The 27,320-nt window shown below is 25.8% G+C and overlaps 1 protein-coding gene across 3 annotated transcripts in view; it reads right to left on the minus strand.

Annotated features, from left to right (window-relative positions):
• Positions 1 to 27,320, minus strand: part of LOC132923875 (uncharacterized) — a 115,897-nt gene that overhangs the window by 6,504 nt on the left and 82,073 nt on the right. For all 3 annotated transcript variants that reach the window (XM_060987857.1, XM_060987855.1, XM_060987858.1), the window contains exons 11-12: positions 21,782 to 21,979; positions 3,058 to 3,196 (exon numbers count right to left, since the gene is read on the minus strand). In XM_060987857.1, the coding sequence (XP_060843840.1) occupies positions 3,058 to 3,196; positions 21,782 to 21,979 (337 nt within the window). The remainder of the gene's footprint in view (positions 1 to 3,057; positions 3,197 to 21,781; positions 21,980 to 27,320) is intronic.

Below are 27,320 nucleotides of genomic sequence, written 5' to 3' on the forward strand. Positions count from 1 at the left end.
ATTCTATACAAACATATTATTCTTCAATACCGTTCTAACTATATTATATCTTTTTTATCTTTAATATGTATTATATTATAAGCGTAGTTATTGGTACAAAAAAAGTATTTGTGTATTTATCCATCTAAATATATTTTAAAATAGAAATCTTTGTTACACATGCTCTCTGAAAATATTCATCCGATTATCTTGATTTATTTTTTTTATAAAAGAGTACTTTTTGAAACAAGTTTAGAATTTATGATTTTGAAAGTTAAATTAAAGGAAAATACGCACATAAAGATATTTTTTTTTCATTCGTGTTACCAATATTATTGGTTATTATTAATTATTTACACTATTGAAACGTTATGAGTTGTTTGGTTTTGGTCTAGAATGAAATAAAACCAAATTTAGGTCGTTCAAAAAAAAAAAAAAATAATAAAAACAATTAAAAATAATGCTGCTGTTAAATGGTCAAAAAAAATTAATGCTTAGCGTTCCGCTGTGTAAAGTTGATATATAGGAAATATAATTTAAATTCAGATCAGAAAACCAAAAATATTATTTATCCACGCGCGTTACGCTAAATATTAGCATTATGCGACTACCTAACCTAACGGGGATAGCCAGAATATTATAGTACGCAACCAGTGAGGATTGTATGGACATCGAAATATTATTGTGTTAACACGGCGCCTTAGATAGGCAATTCAGCTACACCACCGCCGAGAGTCGAGTCTTTTCCGGCAGTGGTATCTCATAATAATAATAATATAGTAATATTGTTGTTATGACAACCTTTGTGCTCATCGAATATTAAATATTATCATATATAGGTTCACCGGATCAAGGTATCATTAAAAGCATTAATATCATTATCACATCATAATATTATAATCGCAAGGCCAGGAAGTTATTAATGCGCTAAACATTATTAATTATTCGGCCTTTCGTATGACGCTCTAAGACACTATTTAGTGAAATATATTATATATACAATAAAAAAACCCCGAAAATAAGTTAAGATTATATTGTTAAAAAACATTTCATTCGTTTTATATTATTTTCTTTAGGCATTTTTTTCTTCATTAACCGTAATGTTATTTATTGAAATGGCTAAAAACAAATTGCCCCGAATTAAAACTCGTCTTTTAATGTCCGTGCAGACTGCTGGATGCTATAATATCCACGGGGACAACAAAATATCAGTGCATTTTATATTACGTCTTATCGATTATAAGCAGGGTAAAGGAACATATAGCGTTTAAATATGTATGTATATAATATGTTACAAAATAGTAAAAAAATTATCAGCTAATTATTACTTAATGTTTTAAAAAATCTAAATTTTTAATAGTAAGTAAAGTTCATAAGATGTAGGTGTTTTATTTTTTAATATACCTATATTTAGGTTTAATTTGAGCTTTTGATTGGTTATTTTTAATTTTTTCAAAAAAAATATAAATTAAATTAAAAATTTAAAATTTTCCGTACAAAAAAAAATAAAAATATTTTTATTACACGTTTAGTAAAAGCATCTATTAAATTTATGAAAAATAAAAAATTAAAAAATACTGATCAAAACACGAGTTCTTTAATTTGTCAGAACTTCGTGATACACTCTATATATATCTTATATGTGTGCATAGTTTCTATTAACTATTTTTGATAAAATATCATAGTCAATATTCTTATACTATTTAGTTTAAATTAAAAGCCTCTACGAATTTCCACTGTAGCTATAGCTTGATCGAGTTTTGAGTGTAAACTACTAGATTAATATGATGGCTAAGGTAATATCAATGTCCTTGCATATTTTTATTTAAAAAAAATATAAAACGTATTCGTCATATCATTTTTGTCGAGTGAACGTCATAAAGTCGATTTTACTATTTTTGTTGTTTTTGATTTTATTCAATAATTTCTCGGATTTGATCTTCATCGTCCGACCAATATATTTTACTTACACGCACGCTGTAATGGTGTTTGTCGATATTCACTCTACGTTGAATTTATATAACTGTACAGTTTTAAAAATTTTGTGAATTTTTTAGTTTATGTATAAACTTAGAAAATAACTTACATTTAATATATGTATATATATACTAATATACTTGATACGAAAGAACATTTTTAAAAATGCATTCTTAATATTTAATATTATAGAATTTACCTTATGCAATATTTGTATACATTAATTGATTATAATCGAGTATTTTTATTTTGTAGTACTATGTGTTACTTGATTATTAATTTTTATTATTATATTAATATAATAATTATTATTTTTATCCATAAAAACATAGTATCTATATTAGTTATAATTTATTATTGTTATTATTATTATTATGGATTAGTTACTAACAAAGGGAAAATATTCAAACAATCGATACTAAAATTAATTTATACAAACTGTAAACATTAATACCATCACTTGACTCTAAAAAGCGTAACGTATAATAGAGACCTAGTCGATAGGTTATAACTGATAAAATTATAACCATAAACATTGTAATTCCTGAACTACGGCTATCAACCTTGATAAATTATTCATTATCAATATTTGCTATGTGTATTCATTAATCAAAATTAATCATCAGGCAGACTGATATTTATGAAAATTATTTTTTTTTTTTATGCTATTGAAATTTGAAATATTTCAATTGAAAAATAATAATAACATATAATGATTACAATGATAAGACTGGTATTTAAAAAAAAAAAAATTGTATTGGAGCTAACATAATCTACTTTAAAAATGTACACTATATATAGGGTACAGGATATGCTATATGTGTATTCTATTGCAAGAAATAACACTATTTTTATCTAAGAGTTTACCATTTTTCATTTTTTTTTTTAAGTTTTTTGTAGTATATATTCAATAAATCGGTAATATTATGCGCTATATAATGCTGATTTTACGTTTACGGCAATTTTGTTGCTGATTTTACAAAATCAGAAATTGTTTCACATTTTATTCACGAGTTCAGAAATTGGTTTAATATCATAAAATCATTTATGATAAAATGTAACATATACACACATACACACACCGTTTAAGGGTCAACTCACTTTTTCACGTTGTTTTCCGTCGTCTCCAACACCAGTGTAGATGCTTCGTGTAGATACGTACCCGTTGAAGTACCACTGGCTCCGGACATTTCGCTCAGGCTCGACCGCGCCGAACCGGCCCGAGGAGGTGCCAGTAAATCTGAAACACAGTGTTTGAATAGTTAATATATATTATAAAGTAATAAAATATTTATTATTCAGTAGATATATTATTACGGGCCGCATCTAGACCATAGTGTGATCCGTTAACTGTAATTAATAATCTAAAAAATATTTTTTTATATTTTTATATTAATTGGTTATTTAGTAGTGGAGTAGTGGACATTTAACTAGATAGTTAAAAAGATTATTTGTTTTTAAACTTTTTGTCTTAACGAGATTAATAATTAACTATAAAAATGACTTAGATTTCTTCAGTTAATTCAAAAATTATCAATCAAATTTTTTAATTATTTTCGAAATTTTTAGTTTTTATACATTAATAAATTACTTACTAATTATTTAACTATTAACTACTAACTTAGCGATTGTGTGTTTACTTAACCTAACTTGAGTTAATTATTTTCATTAATCATTGTCGAACTCAAAAAAAACTACATTACATTTTTATATCTTCTAAAGTTCATAGAAAATTTATTAGCTATACTTAATTCCTCTTAATATATTTATCACTGAACGGTGTTCCGTAAAAACGTTCACTTGAATATTGTATTATTAATTCATTGTATTTGTCTTTTTTATAAAACTAAAAATTCTAAATATTTTTATATTACATGCTCTAACCCACAAAACGTTATTTAAGTTTTGAAACATTTGAGTTATTATATTGTCTGTTGGTATCAGCAGTTAGTACGTGTTTAGAACAATTTAAAATATTATATCATGACAATTGTCTGTAACTATATAATATATATATAATGAACACACTATATGATTGACCAGTATAAAATATACACAAAAACACTTTTCAACACATTCCAATTATTACTTAATACATTAAAATGACACGGCAGGCAGTTTTACACTAACCATCAACACGAGCGAACTCAGCAATACACTTATTAACAGCCATCTTCCAAAACAGTAAGGTATTATTTTAAATTTAATAGTTACAATAGATTTATAAACCAAACATTTCTCATTATTGATAAAAACTTCATACACAGCGCTCTAACCCCTAATTACGGAAAACTTATCCATAAGGAATAGAAAACCTCTTCTGGATAACTAATATCGTAATTTGTTCCCTGACCATGTTAAATGTCAAAATTACGACTGGAAAATTTCGTTTAGAATAATTTATCGTTATTATTTATCATAATAATCAAATTTCCAATTAATATTTAAATCCTATTATGTTTTAAAAACCTATTATATATTTCTACGACAAAACATCATACGATCATTTATTAGAAGAGTTCTATACAAAAATAGTTTTGTCTTAGTAAAATATATGCACCATAATATACATATTATGTATATAATATTATGAACAATTAACTATAAGTATATACCTACCTATCTAAGAATTATAGAATTATTTTGTTCGATTAAAAATATATAAATCTGATAGTTATTACGAATTTTCAGATAACATTTTATTATTTATGTGGTAAAGTATTTCCCGCTCTTCCATCATCCATTATAAAGAATATTAAGTGATATTATTTGAAAATGTATAACATTATTTTGTTCATGACGTATGAAAATAAAATATTATAGCTATTATTAAGACAATCTTAATACGTTATTAACATACTTAATTACTAAATTCGTTACGTTTATAAATTACAAAAACATTACTAAAAATCGAATGCGTAGTGCAGAATACATTAATTTATTAATACTACCTACCTATATAATACTAGAGTTGTGCATTTATCGATTACATACCATTTATTAATGAGTGCTTAAGTTGGAAGTTCTATAAAAAAAAATTATCGACGTTTGTGAAAATGACCTAAATTTAAGGTAAAAAAAAAATATATATTATATGTATATATTTATTGTTATCAAAGAACATTTGAGACGGAAAAAAAGTTATCAGGTCACTGGTTCTGTTATGGGTTGGTGACGTTGTTAGTGTTGCATTGTTTGATCACAAACCTTTATATCCGGAACTCATCTTGCTTTATTCACTTAATCGCTGAAGGACGATTATATATACTTATAGTTTATTATTATTATAAGAAATTTAATGTGAAAATATTAACGCATTTAAAAAACAACATCAAGTGGAGCCGAGTGTAATATCATTTTCGGTTTTCGTTTTAAATTACCTTCAAATAATCTTTTACCCTAGGGTAGAATTTAAGGGAATAAATATACCGAAAATACCAAATACAGTCAAAAACGTAATTTTTTAAAAATTTTTTTTTTTATTATTATATGAGTATAATATTCAGTCACGTAATTTGATTTATCTATTTTTTTTTATATATAAGTAGAACATAATAATTATTTTATATATTTGAATATATTATATACAATTGCAGTGTATAGTTATTATTTTTTAATATATATAATTAGTATTAAACACTTTTTGGCAAAACAAAATAATAAGTGTTTATAGAGTTAGTACCTGTATGGCTTTAATATATATGCTACACAACTACTCACGATACCTTTTTGTAAATATATATTAGATTCTAAGAGGGCTAAAACAAATATAAACAAAAGTCGTATGAATATTATGTCGATTAATGATGATTCATTATTATAATATCTATAGTCTACCTCTTTAGAAAACAAACTATCTATTATCATTCTTAAGATGTACGATATTTTCAATTCGAATCGCATGTATTACATAGCACGTATGTTTTTAGAACGCATTTTTTCTATACTGCAAGCCTTAAACATATTTTTTTTTTAAATTCATAATAAAACGTCAATTATTGGGATTTAAATAAGTACTTACTACTTTAATATTCGGTGACCTATTACAATAATATTGTCTGCCATAAGATTTCTAGATCTTCGTGAATTTGAATGTTTTCATAGTTAATTTTACTGTTAATATTATAGATAACTAATTATTGTAACATCAGTGTACCAAAGAACGCCATATATCACTGTGTCGTGGTCTTAGTCTTACTAGAAAAAAAATACTTTCGCTTTTGTTAAAATATCATATACATATATAATGTGTTTTAAAAAGTACGATCGTATTATCTATGAATATATATTTTTTTCAAATTGTATTTTGAAATCATGATAAACTCAATATTTTTTTTTAATAATAATTACGAAAAAAATAATTTTTTCAATGATAATTCTATCTAATTCAGAGAATTCTATCACAATTAAAAAATCGAAATTCAAATGAATACCTAACTTGTTAATTTGTTATTTATAAGTATTTAAAGTTTTGATAAGTTGAGTGAAATAGGGGCGGCAACTGACAAAATGTCAGTTAATTATTCTATACTCATATAAACTTTAAATACTTGTAACTTATCGTAAACGGATTTACATATACTTAAACAACTAAATTGTAATATATATATAATATATATTATATATATAGTTAATATTCATAAATACGTGAACAAATTCAAAATAAATTATGATTTAATTCATATATTATATAAAACTTCTATTATTGTAATAATTGCAATACATGAGAATTTAAAAAAAAATAATTACTTTAATTGCAATGACAAGGTTATAATCATAAGTTTATTGAGTATATTATTAATTAATTCTAAATTATCGTTTATTCAGTCGTTAACTGATATATTATATATTTTTACATTAAACTGTTCCTGACTGACCTTCTTTATTATTCGAACACATAATTTTAAATTAGCTTTATCTTTATGGAAAAATTGTATTTCCTATAAAATGTTGGTGGAAAAATCAAAATAAACATTTTAACTATTCATATAAATTGTATAATAATTATTCATAATATTTTTAGTAAGTCCACATTTTTTCCAATACATTTATAACTTTGTTCATCACAATATCTTCTGCCATGAATATTATCATTGCGTGTATAAATATATTTTCTATTTCTTCATTCTTCGATAATCGAACTTTTGAAATGAGTTATGACTTTAAGCCAATATAATAGTGATTAAATTACAAAACACGTGTTAGTGAATTACGGTTTGTCGCATGTCATCTTCACAAATGTAATATTAAGTATGAAAATTATATTTAAAATTATTATTATTCCCGAAATTACTTATGATTTTGTGTTAAATAACAATAAGTTTATAAATTTATACGTATACCAATGAAAAAAAAACGTCTTATTGTATTGTGGAAAATAATATCATTGTAAAATATATGCAAATATTTAAAACTAAGTATCTACGACAAAATTATAACAACTTATTTGAAACATGATTGCAAAATCTTTACCGCTTGTTCAAATCGAGGTAAACAAATTGTCGATTTTAGAATCTAAATCCAAGTGACTAATTTACTAATCGTTCGAAAAATGATATTTATAATTTATTTATTACTTGTGTAATTATTATAATAATATAAACTCTTAGGTTTTTTTATTTTACAAACAGCTTGTGCGATACATTTTTATCATAAGTATCTAAATATGTTTTCGGTGCAAAACGTACGGAAACTTTTAATTTGCACCAATATGATCAGTGTTAATTAATTGCGGCTTAATCCCTGAATGATGTACGAGTTTTAACCCAGAATTTTTAGATGTACCTAAGAGTTGCGGCCACACAATAATTTATACATTGCATGTAATATAATATACATGACATATGATACATCACAATATATTATATATTGAAATGTTTATAGTTATTTAATAAATTAATTATTAATATTACGTATTTTCCGAAAATAAAATACATATTCAAATCAAATCAATCAAATGTATTATTTAACTGTTAGATATCAAATTAATAATAATAATATTATAATTAATATTGTTTTTGTTTGGTCTTTTTTAATTGTAGAATATAATATAATAATAATGTTAAAAAATAAAATTATTTCTATAAATAATATTGTTTTGTTAGTTTTAGAATAATACAATATATAATAATGTTAGAAAAATAAAAGTACATATTCGTGTAAATAATATTGTTTTGTTGTTTTTAGAATAAAATATAATAATTTAAAAAAAATAAAAGTATTCGTATAAATATTATTTTGCGGGTTTTTTTAAATTTTTTTTTTTTTTTTTAAGATTATTGTTATTGTTTTGGCAAAAACTTAAAACTCACTGATAATATAAAATAAATAATTGTAATTTACCGTAACATAATAAAAACAAAATAAATTTAATATAATATTAATTTTTTATGAATTGGCAGTATATGATTAAGAAATGAGCAAGCAATAATATTTCCCAATGCGAGCTTTGGATCGTACTGTACGCGGAGAAAAAAATATGATATTCGCATAATATTATAATATACTTGCGCTGTTTATTAATATTTAATTCCAGTTTATTACACGAATGATCCACGTATTTACGTCGTGCATAACTTAATATAATAATTATTTAATGGCTGCAGTATTGTATAATACTGTATATTATATTATTGTGTTGTCGAGTAAAAAATAAAAATACGATTTTATATTAAAATGGGACGAACGATTATAATATTCGCCCAACTTCCAGCGGACATTATAACTGGCACTGACTGCACACATACATCACTCACGGTAACGGGTGTATAACATTATGATATATTATTTTTATAATAACGTTTTGTAATTCATCGAAAAATAAAATAAAAACTACTCCGGAATAACGTCGATAAAAAAACATGTTATCGACACGCATTTCTGAAATATACCTAAATATATTATGTCATAATATACGTATAAATGTATGTATAAATATATAATACATTGCGTATTATAGGTACTATGTAAGTACCCACGATTGGGTTCTAAAAGCACTCGCAAACTATACAATAATGATATAAAATTACATACATTTATTACATTATGTACACACATGTCATATTATATTCTATTATAAATTATAATAAATAATAATAATGCGATATTTGCACGGAAGTGACCGTATCATTATTATTATTATTATTTTTTATTATTGATGTACGCGAATTGCAGGTCGACCCTTGGGTTGGCGGTGGTTAATGTGTATCAAATTATAAACTTCAACCGTGAGCAAATAATAATATTATTATAGCAAAATAGTGCCTAAAAAATTGTTTGTATTGAGTTATAGGTAGGTACACACTACACGTGTTCGTTTTTATAATATGATTATTTCGGTTCTCGATAATGCACTCGCATATTTCTATGCATATAGTACAAAGTATATATTAAATTAAAACCAAAATATCAAGCGATTCGATGAGGTTAAAGGTTGTTTTCATATTATTTAATTTTGAATAGTCATGGCGCAATTTAGAGAGAGTAGAGTACTTGCATGTGTTTAAAACCCTCAAAATGTATGTAACTTGTGATTATTTAATATTCTTATTTAGTAAATAAACTAATGATATGTGCTTATAATATAAAAAGGTTATTAAATATGATTATTCAATTAGCGAGGGAAATTTAAATACTTAAATGAATAAATAGGAGTTTAAGCGCTTCTATTTTTACATATTATAAATTATCAGTTCTGTTTATTATTACTATTATTGTTAACTTCTTCTTGTAAAGTATATATTATAACTTCAATATTTGCCTATGGGATGATGTTTTGTTGTCAATAGGACACACAATATTTCACATGTTATAACAATATATATTATAATATATGTATTGTATATATCATCAGAATAATAATAATAATAATAATCTTAACTATTATTACTATTTTTATCTTTATTATTAAAATACTTTGTGAAGTCCTTCACTTCGATCACCTAAAATTAAGTTAGTGTCACACTCTAATATTCAAATATTATAATAATATAATAGTATGTACCTACTTTAAAACTTTGTGACTTTCGTGTTTACTATATTTGTATTGCATTCTAATATATTTGTCCAATAATAATTATTTTGATTTGTTTTGAAAATCCAAGATTTTCGATGAATACATATTTTATTACCTGAATAAACGCAGTATTTAAATGATTACATAATATGGATAGTTGTTACATCGTATAATAGTTTAATTACTATTCGGGTGACGTTATGACACACACATAGATTAAAGCTGTATTTAAATTTAATCAATCCACTGAAATTATTAATTAAAAAAATTTAAATCCCTATAAAAATATTATTTACAACCCCATTTCTGACAGAAAATGAAATTTAAATAATGATAGTTTAGACCAAACTTATCCACAAGCTATTAAAACATACACAAAACACTCAAATAATACAAATCATAATGTAAGTACTTATATAAAAACGAAGATTTCAATATTCAATTAACTTTCTTCTTAAAAGAATTTAAAACCCTTATCAACCCACTTATTTTACTTTTGACAGCTGTCATCGATAAAGTAATTTAAAAAAAATGTTAATTAACCGAAATACTATTAATCCTTTACAATATTATTATTGATCGTAGATGGATTACTCAAAACAAAAACTAAATTAAATTTTTACTATACCTATAATAAAAAAAAAAATAATAATAATAAACTTAACGATTATTACAGCAGCCCATTTAAGAGCAGAAAAAAAGACAAATTAAAAAATAAATTGAGAAGCTGTTAGTGAATGTTTAATCTACTTAATAATAATAATAATAAGTAAAAAAAGAAGAAGAAGAAGAATAAATACACATTTTAACGTATTTCGAGCTGAAATTAATAAACTAATTTTGATGTTAATATATTTTGTATTTTTTCGATTCTACTAACACTTGAAAAATATTATCAGTACTTACTCAGAATCAAATATATTGGAAATTCGTGTTGACATTAACACGTACGTCCCACATTTAGTACATTCCGTGCAACTTTACGCTTTTTCCTCTCCTCCCCTTAGAAATACAAACTAGCATATAGTTCGTAGTAAACAAAATAATAGAATTCCTCGACAGTACTAATTAAATACTTATGATACATTTTTTCTTATTTTTTTTTTCAAATAATATTTAAAATATTTCGAAAATTATTTTGCTACAAATCGGATATTACATATTATATCATATTTATTTGACAAATTCCATAAATTCATAAATTATAAAGGTATTTTTGAAGAGTTTAATTTGTCGGAAAATTAAACCAAACATCAAAACAGTATAACTCTCTACAAGCCTTACTCAAAATAAAAGTAAGGTACGCTAAAAAATATGTCAATTAGAGAATTTGTATTTTATTTAGAGACATATAATAAGTTATTGAATATTAAAACTGTTTATCTCAACAAATCGACTAACAGTGAACGATTTTTAATTGTGGTAATATAAAAATGTTATGAATAAACAAAACGAGGCATCGAGTATTATTTAATATATTATATAATATTATTCTTAGTAGAATAAATAATAATAATAAAAGTCTCAGCAGAATTTAAGTATATTCAGTTGATAAAACAGCTTTTACAGACAACTAGAGTTGAAGTATATAATCAGTAAGACGCTTATGGAGTTAGAGAGGGAAGATTAAATAGCTACCTATTTAGATGAGTAAGAAATAATAAAATAGGACTTTAGTATGTCGAAGTGGAACTTAAAAATTGATTTGTAAAAGTATTATTAATTGAATATTAAAAGAATACGTCAACCATATATTATTATAAGTATACCAGTCATTCATAATACAAATACGATTTCACCAAGTCAAACCATAAAATACGTACAAATATTTAATAGTTGAATATGATAATAATTATATGACTTCCGAATGCATTGTCATTCGATAAAATATATCTTATAGTAATTTAGTATATTATTAAAAAGTTAAGCTTATTTTTTCCACTGTTCATAATAATATACTTGTAGAAATCATACATGTCAATCATCTACTAGTTCAACGATAACCCATAAGTTATCTAAATAAGATGACAGATAATTCATTGACACTGTACTAGATAAAATGACAAAGTATACTTAAAATTTGTATCTAAGTAATGGATAAAATATAATCAAATTTATTTAACTAAAAAAAACATATGATTTAAAACTTGAATTTGTAAAATAGGATTTTCGTTATAAATTAATAATATATATATACGAGTATATGAACGTGTATTTTAAATACGATTATTCTTTGGTAGACTTTTTTTCAGAAAATGGACAATTTATAAACTTACTATAAAATAGCTACACTACCGGACGTAATAAATATACATAAAATAATATCAAAATAAAATAAATAAGTAAATAATTAGGCTATAGTCCAGAAAAATGTATACCTAGGTACGCATAAATTAAAATCATATTTATGTAAAAATAAAATTTTAAATCTTGTCACAAACAACTATATATCTAGATAATATTAATCTTTGATATTCAATTATTTTTTATAAATATAAAAATATATTTTAAATATTTTGATCTTGTTACCTAAACAACAGTGCACCCAATTTTCGGTTAAGTGCAGCATTCAAGTACAGTTGTTCGTTTTCGCATAAGACCAAATCTTATTGCGAATAACATAATAATAATATGCTATACATACATATTTTGATAGTAATATTGCCTTATCTGCTTTATCTATAAAATATTCGTATAAATGTAATTTGATACCGTACGTGGAGCGTTGTCGTGCTGGTTCCAAACTTATTTTCGATTGAAGTAAAACGCCGTTTGATATATTATTAATATTATGTTATTGTATGTCTACCGATGTAATTTTGTATTTGATTAAATCTCAAACGTTTTAATGGAAAAGTCGAATCGTCAATCGGAAAATTAACAAACGAGTTCACAATAAGTTGACGTTAATGTAATCAAGGTTCATCATGTGCAACCCATCGTGTATAATATATATATACCTACACGAGACTAAATACACCGTATATTTAATGCAAGGTTAAATTGCATACATGGAAACGAGACGGTGGAAAACCCTTTAACTAATTCAAATTACGTAATTATTTCGAGACGCGGGGGGCAAACTGCTAGGTTTCGCGAGACCACAGTTAAAGGGTTGGCTGAAAAACCTAAATTACATAATAAAACCTTTCTGTAAAATAATATAATATAGCAGTATTATTTGAGGTTTCTGAGTCCACTTTTACAGGGAGACGAATACATCTCAAGCGTTAAAAAGAGTTTTAAAAAAGTTCAAGCGAATATTACTACATTACATGTTCGTCTATTATTGCTATGTACACATTTTGTAATTAAAAGTTGTGTGTACTATAAGTATAAAAATAAAAAATCCATGCACGAACAGTATGTGCATGACAATTGTTAAACGTATAAAGCAGATGTTCACTTGAACTTTTTTGTACTTCGATGACAGTTGATTCAAAAGCCCCAGACATATTATACTATTAATCATAATATATTACATAAAATTAAATTAGGTGCGTAATAACAGACAGGTCGGTCAGCAATTGGTCAAACATTTTCAAAAAAGTCCTAAAATACTATAAAACTGCGAACAAATTAACATTCCTATAATTATAGCAGGGGTGGCCAAATTGCGGCTCTCTTCTTCGTCGTATGCGGCTCGCGGTCTTATTTACAAAAACCAAAATTTTATTATATATCAATAAGACTATAGAGTACAGATTAATAAACAAAAAAAATAATAAATAAAACAATTGTAAATTTAACATTAAGCTAAATATGTTTGTGTCTAATTTTTAAGTAAGCTTCTTAAGATCTGGTTGAATTTATGTAAGAACAGTTCTTAGTAATTCTGTTAGATTATCACTAGTAAAATTTCAACGATATTTGGACTTACTTATTTTCATTGTTGAACAAAGCGATTCGCATGAACACGTCGTTCCGAAAATTGATATCAATTTTACCGCATAGTTTTAATATTTGGGTATTTTAATACAGAAATATGCTTAAAAAATTCCAGTATAGAGGGACAAATTGTAAACAATTTTAACAACAATATAATTTCATATTTCGTAATTTGATATGTTTATTGGATGTTAGCTATCTTCATTACTTTTGTGGTATAAAAGTACAGGTTAGATAATTTGGCTCTTGATATAATTGCATTAATATATGTGGCTCGCGAACATAGTCATGTTGGCCACCCCTGCTATATAGTATATAAGTTATATTTAACCCTTAATATATTCAAGTGTCTATGATTTAATAGATGTGAAGTGCATGAAGTCTACCATAAAAAAAGACCCACAAAAAAATAATAATGGTGATTCAAAATAGTAGAACATTCTCTTTTTGAAATGGAAATGAAAAATTACAATTGTTATTTTAACATCGTATATCATTATTAGTTTTTTTTAGATTTAAATTTAAAACAAAATATTGTTTGGATGTTGCTCAATATCGATTCAAGTTCAGCTTTCTGACGTTAAAGCAATCATTGTATTTTGTTACCGATAATTTGGCAGTCTGATGAATGTCTGGTTTATTTTTTCGAACGTAGAAAAGTAGTTGAAAACTGAGTTTTAATGCCTAGCCGTCTGTCATCACTGGTGTAAATCCATTCTTGACGAGCTGAATATGTTCTTCTGGCACCTGTCTGATGCTATTTCGAAAGTAGAAAAGTGTAAGGTTGAAATCCATGTTTGAGTGTCTAATTATAAGTTTCCCAGCTAAAATCAATGGTAGTTTTGAATACGGCGCCAAAGCAATTCGGTTTGAGTAAAAGTTGACTTTCCGCTAACCAGAGGTATACTAGTCAAACCAACTAAGTGATACTAACTGTAGATGATAGTCCGGCATTTGTTTGTTGTTTTATTTATATGTAAATATTGTAAATTTCAAAGCTTAGCTAATAAAGTGTTTAGTGATAAGTCCCCTCCCGGAAAATCTGTTTTTATTAATTCATCGCACAGTAAGATTAACTCGTGTGTAACCGAGCCTCCTATAGCTAGGTAGACAATCCGACTCTTGTTATCGTGTAATTTAAATTAAATAATAATTTACTGCAAAGAAGTTAAAATTTTCAAGTCCCTACTAAAAATGCCAATCCCATATTTTCGTCTATTTTTAATTCTGCTGCTAAATGAAAACAAAAACTAATATATGTAAAATAAAAAATTATTTTTCAACTGATGGCTATACAATCGTATTAATAACACTTTATACTAAGTGTATTTACTATTGGACGTTATATAAGACATGCAATTTTATACACGCTGTGCTCAATCATTATCTGCAACTATGCAAAATAATGTTTCACTGATGGGACGGAAAATTGGCCAAATCGAGAGAACACCGTTGAGAGGAAAGGGAGAACATTTTTCACTCTCTGACTCATTTTCTTATCCCTTTCACTCACTCACTCTCTCTCTCTATCTATCTCTCTTCATTTTCTCTTTTTGTGCAATTTATTTTCGCATTATTATATAATATTCTGTAAATAATACGGAACGAGGCTGGAAAATCGAAATATAGAGTATTCTCACGCGAGCTCAAACTATATGACGTTTATACCTAAGCATAATATTTTGCTTCATTTCACGTCGTGTCGGAGACTTCAGACACCGCACCGTCGACGATCATATTATGGCTATAAAAATACGTCGTTGCGAGCTCGGTGGTTTAAACATATTCAGTATAATGCACATGAAACATACAGGATGGTTCACTGAGCATGTATACCACCTCCATGTATCTGTTGTTTTTTAGTTTATTAAAATTCTGACTTTGAGGATTTTTATTTTTTACTTAATACAGAGAATTTCTTATTTTTAAATATTTTGATTTTTTAGGAGTGTCGCAAACATTTTTTCTTTCAATCAAAAACAGAATTTTTTTTGTATTAAAATGTTTATGTACCTATTTAAATAAATAGGTTATTGTAAATAGACTATTTACGTAAAAACTCAACCGAGTAGTTTCTGTAGTATTATTAAACTTTTTACACTTAAGATAATTTTTATGGCCACATCATAATAATAATACGGAAATATGTTGAAAAAAACAACTATTAAAATAAATAGCTAGTATAGTAATAACAATTTTAGGATACTTAATATTTCATAATTTGTTTTAAATCTATACTTGATGTAAGTAAGAATTTAACTAAATAATATGGAATTGTCTTATATCTTTTATAAAAAATATATTTCCTATATATTCTGACCATATTATTATGAATTTTTTATTTAGTACAATTAATAATGAATTGAAAAATTTCCATTTAAAATTTAATTTTTGTGCAACAAAATTTTCTAAAAAATCATACGTTGAATTATTTACATTGAAAAATTGAATTTCTCACATGAAGAAATTATCTTGTGTTGTCTCAGGAATACATCGTATTCATCGTAAAAAAAATATATTTAAAAAAAATATTGTCTTGTGTATATTATTATTTAAAAATTATGAAAATTAGAATAAAATTAAATAAACATTCATATTATATATTATATAAAATATAAAAACAGGAGTCGAATATATAGAGTGAATTATTCCATACTCAAAATGGTCTATTTAAGCATTTAAACTCAATATTTCAAAACTATATTGAAAATATTATTTTTACATAATTTTGTAAATCGTATATGTCATTTCGAAACAACTTAATAAAATGTATTTTTACAACCGAAAATGGTGGTGACACTCAAATAAGGTAAACATAATAACATTTTTTTTATAATAAGCGTGGGCAATAAAATTAATCACCTTTTATAAGGATTTATATACTCACGTTTGCGGTAAAAAAAAAATCGACGATAAAATAATAGTTACATATTATATCTTTTATACGAGTATCACATATTATATTATATTATTATGCGAATATAGTATTGTAAGTTGTAACACCCGTAGACGGAATAATTTACATGGAATTAACATAACAATATAACCATACGACTCGGCGCGCGGCGGTGTAAACGACTAGACCGAAATGTGTATGTTTGTAAATTTGGCTGAAAAAGTAAAAAAAAAAATATTTTTAACCAAACACTGAGATTTAATATAATTCAAAAACTTTTTATTTGGCTTTGGCCCAATCGATTATTGATTAACATAAACATAATGTTATGTATATGTGATGGCGCCACGGGCGGAGAACATTTACGATAAAAATTATCACTAAAAGTGTTTTCGCAGCGAGGACATTTTTGATTAAAAATGGACCAAGGTCTTTTCCGAAAACCAACAGCCATTTGCCATCGGTACGTGTCTTAAGGTAACATAAAAATTATTTAATTAAAAAACGAATTTTCGACGCTTATCGTTTTGCAGTAAATTGCAGTTATTTGTCGAGTTTAGAATAATTGCGTTTATTGCAATAATTGTTTGAAATTTGATATTTCTCGGGCATAAAGAGCGATTGCAGTGGCCACATATTCTAATATATTTAAGGAATATATTCTACCTACGCATGGAATCTAAAATTTAGAATCGATGTGTATATTAATATTGCATACTTTGCAGTAATGTATCCAACGTATAGCCAACTTCAGAAGGCCTAAAGTTAATAATATATTATTATAATAAGCGTGGTGGTATGTTTGTAATCCAACATTAATCTATTGTAAAGTTGTTAATACCATTCGATAGAATTATGTTACCAACACGATTTATATTGTATGGCCTATAAATAGTCAAACTATACCGTTTTAATACCGAATACATACAACACACTCCGATAATAATAATAGTAATATTAGTAAATATTAACCAAAATGGAAACATCAATACATCATATTAGAAAATAAGAATTATAAACTTAAAATTAGAAAATATGTATATAAACTCGTAAAAATAAATAAACTAATAATGTAATAAATATCGAATATACGTTACGTTGTTCATATATTTTTAAACAGCTATATTATAAAAGCAATATATTTTTTATTATTATTGTTGTTTACTTGAGTATAATAACAATATTTAGAAATATTTTAAGTTTTCGAGTGTACTATTTCCGTGAAATGCTAGCACATCAGGTGTTTGTTTCTGATGGTTTTTGGCGTTAATTATTTTAGTGCAACTAATTCTTCACTTCCCTAATTACCGAATAATTGTTTTATTCCAGAATTTTATAAATGCATTAGACTGAAACACATATATATATATATATAGAGTTTGTTTTACCTTTAGTTACAGATTTATTTCCAACTTTGCCTGTAAATTCTTCTAAGTGCTCAATTACCCTATTGTAACGTTCTTAAATTTATTATCTTCATTATGCATATAGTTGAATGTTAAAATACAACGACATAGTATTTTATACAGTTGCGGATCCAGTGAGGCTATAAGGTCAATTTCTCCTTCCATCCTCGTTTGAAATGTTTTAAATTATATAATTATTTATAGAATAAATCTATATAATAGATAAAATATAAATACATTTGTTGATAATGCTATCAAATCTTTTCTATAATCTATAAAACCTACTTTTTTCTGAAAAAAATATATCTTCTCCATTTCAGATATCTATATCAACGCATATATATATAAAAATATCAGACTAACCATGTTTAAGAACTTACTTATTTAAATTATGTGAAAGAAAAAAAAAATTTTATTTACATTTAAGCGAATTTTTATACTTTAACTGTAGATACTCGTAAAATAAAAAAAAAACTATTATCAAAAAATAGAAAATTTCTACCTTGTGGACAGAAAGCCATTTTTTTTTTTTTGATTCTACATTTTGTATACTCATTATAATATAAATATAACTCCGAAATGCCCAAATTAAGGTGAAATATTTGTAACTAACCTGACATTAATCTGTTGCAAGGTTATTTAGTATAATTTGATATAATAATCATATTTACATAAGACACCTGCGTAGTTTGTATCATAAAGTCACAGCAGGGACGTCCATAGACCTATATAAGGGGGTAGGGAGCGATAACTAAAGATTTAATCTCAGTATTTGCACATTATAAAATATGTATTTATTTTCAAAAATATATCTTAAGCGGAACCGTAAGTCTTACCTGCAACCTCTTGTTTTCGTCTTACTAACGCACATACAAAATAAATTTAAGTTCAGAATAATTTAATTTATTCTGTTATTTTTAATTTTATAATAATTTCAGATATTATTATCAAATTTTCAGAACCTTTGAAGGCTTAAATTAATATTTTAATTTTGAAAAATGTTAAAAGTATTTCATAATGTACAAAAAATAAACAATTTTAAAATCTCCATTACTTCTTTTTAAATTAATACATATAAAAAAAAGTAAATTGAGGTCTTAAATAATGTTTATATTTTTAAATTTGATACCAGGATAAATAAGTCTAATATTAAAAAAAAAAAAAAGTGTAAAATTAAATATTGATAGAACTTAAAAGAACATAAATTGTATTGTGTTACGAATTAGTTAGACACTGACGGCACATACGAGTATTAAGTCCTCTTAATAAGTCATTTATGGACAGACAGCTGTATAACGATTTATTAAAATGATAAAATATAATTTAAATTTATTCGAATATAACCGTTGTAGTTGCCCGACCCGTAACAATTATATAACACGATGCGTCTTATAATTCTATACTTTGACGATTCAACGATTTTATGATATTAATATAGTTTTGATTTTATATAATATACATTTTATTTTTGTATTTTTATTTCGTTCTTCGACAAAATATCTATATTAGGCCAATTTGAGTAACGTGGTGATGGCATGCGCGATACTGATTACATGTATTTTGGAAATATTCTCCTTGCAAAATACATTTTTTGTGAAATATTACGAGTTTAAATTGATGATTGCATGACTGACACGGTGCTTAAACATAATCAATGTACATTTCTTTATATTTTGACACTCGGATACAAAGAGGTTAACCGCCATGATACCTGATGTAGTGTATTATTAGATGCGTAAAACCGAATAAAATAAAAAAAAAAACTTCCATAATATTATGCTGGTTGTGTAGTAATTCAAATATTGTATGAACACTATTATACCAAAGTGTATTTTAAGTACCCATGTCATGTTTCGGGTACTATTTTTCTTGCAGAGCATTTGAATTTTAAAAAAGGATTTTACTTGAATATGAGTCCATTTATTTACCGGAATTGAAAGTGAGCACCTATGTTTCGTAGTCGGCCACATTTTTTCCTCCTCAATTTTGAACTTTAGTATGGTTATATACATATCCTTTAAAGTCTCCACGAAATGATTAATGAAAAGAGTGTATTATTATGTCTACGTTAAAAGTTTGGATGAAACGAAATACAATAATCCATACACTGTGTGACGTTATCATAAAACTCATAGGTACATACTAATATTAAAATAGATACGTTACCGTGAAAATAAATTTGTTGTTCGATAGAATTTTTTTTTAATAACTATTGCAAACAAAATTATAAAAGTAATTATAACAATCAAAAATTTTAAAACACGTGTTTACTTATAGCTATTTTAGTTGTGGTAAACTGAAATAATTAATTTCTTTTGAACTATAAATGAACATATGAACATATTAGTTTTACAATAAAGTATTTTTTGTTTATATTTTTGTTGGAAGAAAATTTTTCCAGTAAATAAAACGCTCTACTCATCGGCTTAGATTGAGGTTTTTTGTATCTATTAAATTAGATCTAATAGATAATTTTATGAGATAAAAATCGAAAATATTATCAGTTTTTTTTTAAATAATAAGAAAAAACAGTTTAAGTTAAAAATTGTATGACATAAAAAATTTAAACAAAGGATAACGATTTTAGTTATTTCGTTGTAATACTAATATATTATACTGTTTATAAAAATACATTGGTTAAATAATATTATGTACTTTTGAGTATGTGTCGTTTTCGTTAAATAAATAATTAATATTATTAATGTATAACAAGCTCTCTGCACGCTGTGTGGTGTGTGCGATATAATATATCTACGATCTACCTAATGTACATAGTATTCCTATTACGGTATTATTCACCTATTATACAAATTCCATATATTTAAATTTTCGTGGCGCCGTATCGACGTTATGTATATTAATATTACACGAGTCCATAATATTGTATCGCAATAATTCGCGTAACAATATAGTATAAACGTGTGTGTACCTATATGATTATATTAATATTGACCTGTCCTCTAGCGTTTCATTATTAATTTAAACTAACTCCCTACCCCTCCAATGTACTGACTTCACAGGGTGATCGCTTTAACTGGCTACATCAAATTACTAGTTCAGTATTTTTTTTTTTTTTTTTGAATATTCATAAATATTCGATACAATTCAAAGTATTTATTACAACATTAATTATTTACGAAAAAATATACATTTTCGTTATTTCGTATCGTATTTTTTTTTTAACGACTGTGTATATTTCTAAGTACATAAATAGAAATTGAAAATTGATATAAACAATATAAAATGTCGTATAAATACGATGTACTTTGGAAAAGTTACAACGAAAACAAATTTTCAAAAAAATTAATTATTCTACTCCAAAAGGAGTAAGGTAATAGGAAAAGTCGATCACGATAAAAAAAAAAAAAACGTAAAAATATGATTATAATGCTATGTTACAATGAAATAAAATTAGGTTTGAAAATGAGTAATAAAAATATAATTACGTATATTATAATATTATTTAAGTAGTTATACATGATATACTTGCCTACCTGCAGTATGTGCGCTATAGGTCAAATATACGTATATGTATATTATATTTTTACGTAATTTTCGTTATTTTTTTTTTTTACTTTTTCGTTCAGACACGTGTTGTTAGTAAATAAAGGTTTCACTCACCAATGGACGGTTCAGACGAGTTCCTGGTGCCGTCCGCCGATATCGATCGCGCCTGTCCCGGCGACAGACCGTACAAATCGTTGTACTTGTCGTGCTGATTGGCGTCGATCGATTTGGACCTGAACTTTGATCTATTGAACCGGGTCCTCATAGCACCAAAAAAGTCACGTTTCTTCTTCCTGCTCCGTCCGCGATCAGCTGTAAAACATAAAAAAAAAACAATTTATACTCTAGAGTATATCATTATTATTATTTGCATATAACCACTTCCGAATTCCAATTATACGCGAATCGAATACGTTTTAACAGCGTTGTACAAAAATAACGCACACATTTTCGAGGTTACTGAGGCGATGAAGAATATACGAGTATAACATTAAAAAAATAATTACATCAATATATCACATTATGGTTGGTTTTGAAAGAATAAAAAACATTTTATTATTTTAATTACGTATATTAGCTAAAAGTCGATATGATTTATTTATATTATATCATAATATATATGTACTTATACATAATATAATATATTATTTATAGTTTTTAAGTGATGAAGAAATCGATTATTGCTTTGGTTGATCAAACTAATCAGAGTGACAGCAGTAATTAAAAGTATAATATTATTGTATTTTTGTAAAAGTGCGAATATGCTTCATGATAAGGCATACTAAATGTAAATTGTTAGTTTTTTGTTTGACTGATTAATTTGGAAACTGTGTGTGACTCGTGTGAGTTAGGTATGACCTATAAATGTTATCTGGTTATTATTAACTTTCTCGGGTTTCCTACTAAGAATTTTTCAAGGACATGTTTTTATTTCTTGAATGTATTTATTTTGTCTTTTGAGTTGAAAGTAACCGAATATCACTTTTAGACTTTAGAGATAGTTTTCATGTTTGAAACGTTAATTTTATAATGATTTGGGCTTTTTGCTAATGGATCTTCTTTTTCATTTCTTGTACGCTATAACATGATATTAATACGTGACGAAACATTTTTATTTTATTAAGAGCAATTTTCGAGAGCCAATCGGAAATTAATGTAATTTAATCGTGCATGACTCGTATACCAATAACAAACCTAAAATGAACATATTTTCTCATAGTAATATAATACATGAAAAAGAGACGAAAATTACGCTTCAAATCCATTATGACGTTGACGGCACGAAATATCATAATGTAGATGTCCAATTAAAATCTTCCAAAAAAATTGTCAGCCGTTCTTTTTTTTTAATATTATAAAAATTTAAAAAACAGTGTTTCTTATACCTAGAATATATTACTAAGTATCGTTGATTCGTATCGAATGATTTAATTTATATATTTGTCGCTATATATATATATATACTATATAGCCATATAGGTGATTCACTGAGAATGATTATTTTAGATTCTGAACGAAGCGATGAATTTATTGATTTAACGAGTGTTTGTGTGTGTGTGGTATACTAACTATACTTAATAAGTAATTAAAAAAAAAGTTTTGATATTGAATTTTGGGTGTAGTTTCTGATCTATTTTTAAATAGACTAAAATTAAAAATGTAAAAACAAATTATTACGTAAAATTAGTTTTCAATAAAATCGATTTTGTTTTTTTGTTGGAACTCAAAAGACTAAAAATGTAAACAAGTACTTGAAATTTTCATCAAATGTTTACCTATACAAATATGACATTGGATATTCACTTGTAAAATATTAAATATTGTCAACAAACAAAAATGTTTATTATTTTGTCAATATTGTTATGCATGATGTTTGATTATTTTTGATTTATTTATAGACATTGCAATTTCCACAAATATTATTATAATAATTAAATATTACAATATCCAAGAAAAAATGTAATCAGCCTACCATAATACTCAATATAAAATAAATTACTTTAATAGCTATTATATCAATAAATATCACAAAATATACTTAGTGGTATTATTTGCCTACAGGCCGTTTCCGCTAATAATTTTATTTGTATACAATGATACATCGTAAAATTTTAACTAAACACAATCCAATCATAGTAGTGACTCGTTTAATACCTAATGTACATCAAAGCAGTATCCACTTGCCTACCTTTTTTTTTTAATAATTATTTTATTTAAATAATTATTTTTAGAACTTGTACCTACATAAACTTAAATATCATATTTTAACATTTTTGAGATTTCCTGTACTACTAAAAATGAGTAAAGTCTACTCAGTACTTAGTAGACACTAATGGTGATATTATAAACATCCTCATTTAAAAAAACAGAAATTTTTAACTCTACAAGACCCAGTAACACTAAACATTTTAAAATATGGCCTTTAAAAAAATAATAAGTTCTAATATTTGAATTTTGAATAACAGCGTTTACGTATGGAAGAAAAAGGATGGTAAACATTCTTCGGTGAATCATTGTGTTTACAAGAGGTGGGTACAGTACACCAGGTCGTTTGAAATATGTACTTTTTTGTTTAGTTGGGCTCGTGAAGTCGTGACGAACATCGGATTCAATCGTTTTATACAACACGACCTCCTTCTACTGTGGTTTTCTTAGTGCATCATTAATCGTTTACTACCTGATTTTTTTCTACATATAATTATATTACTGAGGGATAACGTAATAATTGCACAGTTCCTACAGTCTTTCGTTTGAATAATATTTCAAATATTGAATTAACTGCCGTTATCGCCTTTGTATTTTATTTCATTAGACGAATACATTATTAATTGAAATAATTCGATTATGAAGTCAGCATGTGCATAATAATATGTCGTTATAAATTATAATATATTTTAATCCGCAATATCTCGATAATAATAATTATTACTAACATTAAAAGTATTGGAATATATTTTAGATATATAGTAATAATATTGTACAGTGTGCATAATGAATATTGAAATAAACCCAGTGCACTTTACTATAAATAATGTTTAATGCCATCGCGCGTAGAGGTTTTGAGGGATAAATCATTAATATCACAAAGTGATCTACCCGACTAATGAACCAATTTCGAACATCATTTTTCAAAACTTCAATAGCACTAAATATGAAAATAAAACACAATAATATCCGAAAAACGGTACGTACCCGGGAACGTTCGGAATAAAGGGGCTTAGTAAATTTTGACTGCATTCATCACGGGACGTAATTTAATTATATTGTCTCTGTTTTTATCCGAAAGATGCCAAGATAATCCTCTTAAAAATAATCGCTTTTAAACACTGTACTTATTTGGACGACGTTCGTTTGAATAAGCGACGGGATGGACGGCATATTTTATCACGAGACAATATGATATTTATATTATTAGTAAACTGTACGCGTGGTAAAATAAAATAATAACGATATTTTTGGAAAGACGCGACGTCTTCGATAACGCTAATGACCGGGTTTCCGCGGAGCAGTCGGGAAATTTTTAAATTTGTGCGCTCGGCGAATATCGAAGAGTCGTCAATAAAATAATATACATATAACGAACGTTTAATAATACGGGATCCGAATAAAATTTCGTTGGTGATCTAGTGATGCATTTCCGTACTAGAACGAGAACTTGTTAACTCTAGATTTTATCATTAATTTTCGAGTTTTTCTTCAAATACACATTTTTCTAAGACATAAAATATAACTCAAATTTTTCTAAACGGTGATTTTTGGAATATTTAAATATCCTATTTAAATAAAAGCTATATTTTAAAAAACTTATATTTTGAGCACGTAAATTAAGGAATGTTATGTGGTATAGTTTAAAACCAATAAAACCTTCAAATATACAGAAAAAATGGCGGTAAACATGTTTGGTAAATATTACTCTGTACATCGAAAACGTTTATTAAATTAAATTTTATTTCATTTATTTTTAAATAATAATATTATGAATCAGTGGGTAACCAACACGAAATTTTCAGTTGAATTCAAAGTCAACAAATGAATTAAATTGGGATTCGTTATACCTATTACACGAGTTTCTAATTTAAAATACTTTTCAATAAACAAAACTTTCCGAAATTAAAACGTTTTGTGAAAAATAAGAGCATGGTTCGAATACACCTGTCTTGAAACGTTATCCGTTTACTACAATATAATCAAAATCTAATTTGTTTCACCGCGGAAACTTTTTCTTTTATTTATATCATACGATCGCGTTTAATAACACCTTTCACACAATATTTAAACGTTAAAATATCTTGTGATGATTAATGCTAGTTTATAATAATAATAATAATATAGGCTTTGAAAGTACGCGTTAAGCCCGAACATGGAAATAAAATGATTATTACTATTACTATTGTTTTATTTTTTTTCGTAATTCGGCAAAGTGTTTCGATTGGCAGGTTTTCAAACAGTTGTGTGTTACTATTTTGGCTTTGACCCAAATCCGTTAACCATGTGCTCCAAAATTGGTTTCAGAGGGACTTTATATAAATGTGCTTCAATATGTTGCGAGTTTTCTTTTTATCCTTTCAGGGTTGCCGACATTTTAAAGGTTTCGCCCTCTCGTACTGCTTTCCTACGATACGGAAGAGTTCGTTCGTAAACAATGGATATTCATTAAAACTGCAATGTTGGAGGACATTAATTTATCGCGGAGAAACGAAATCTGATATTAGTACGGTTCTATATACGACTAATTAAAAATAAAAATAAAATCTTCACAGCGTAATAATAACACTATACGTTTACCCACTATTTTGTTTATACCATTAGCATAATTTACAATCATTCTATCTTATGGATAGTTATTTAAAAATATCATTATAATATGTTTCTGAACATTTCAATATATAGACATTGAATTTAAAATGAGTAATTCCCTGCAAAACTTTAATCCACTATTTCGTACATTTTATAAATTTTAATGACATTACTAATTAACTACTCATTTAAAATTCAATTTTTTTTTATGTTTTCAAAAAAAGTAAAAGACGATTAAAATTATATTTCGAAATTATATAAAATTAGTTAGTTTAATGGGCAGCGTATTAAATCCTAAGTTCGTTAAAACGAAGTTATTAATGTCAAGTCCAAAAATTTGATTTATATTTATTGTTTTATCATATTTCCATTAATTTTTGTTTAACAAAATAGAACAATAATAGCTTATTTTTCAGCAAGTTTTTATATTAATACTCAAAACATTTGACGAAATTTTAAATGTCACTGATAGTTATCTGTCCGCAAAACACGCATGATTCACTGTTATATAATATTATGACGTAATTATTATATTGTACATAATTCAATATAATATTATATATTATTGTACGAAAACGGATAACGTGAAAAATATAATATTGTTACGTATTAATTGTATTTGCTTTACTAGTTGGTCGACATCAGGTCGGGTCGCGTTTTTATTGACGTACAGTTTTTCAGCTCACTCATATTTTTCTAGAAAAATAGGATTTAACTATTTAAATACCTATACGAACCGTATACTGTGTACTGCGGATATGTTCTAAACGTCAATCCGCGTGGTATTACACTTCTTGAAACAATTACGGTTTAAGATAAACTTAGGTTTAAATATTAAATGTATTAATTTACAAGA

Source organism: Rhopalosiphum padi, chromosome 3 (assembly GCF_020882245.1).
Source record: "Rhopalosiphum padi isolate XX-2018 chromosome 3, ASM2088224v1, whole genome shotgun sequence".
Lineage (NCBI taxonomy): Eukaryota > Metazoa > Arthropoda > Insecta > Hemiptera > Aphididae > Rhopalosiphum > Rhopalosiphum padi.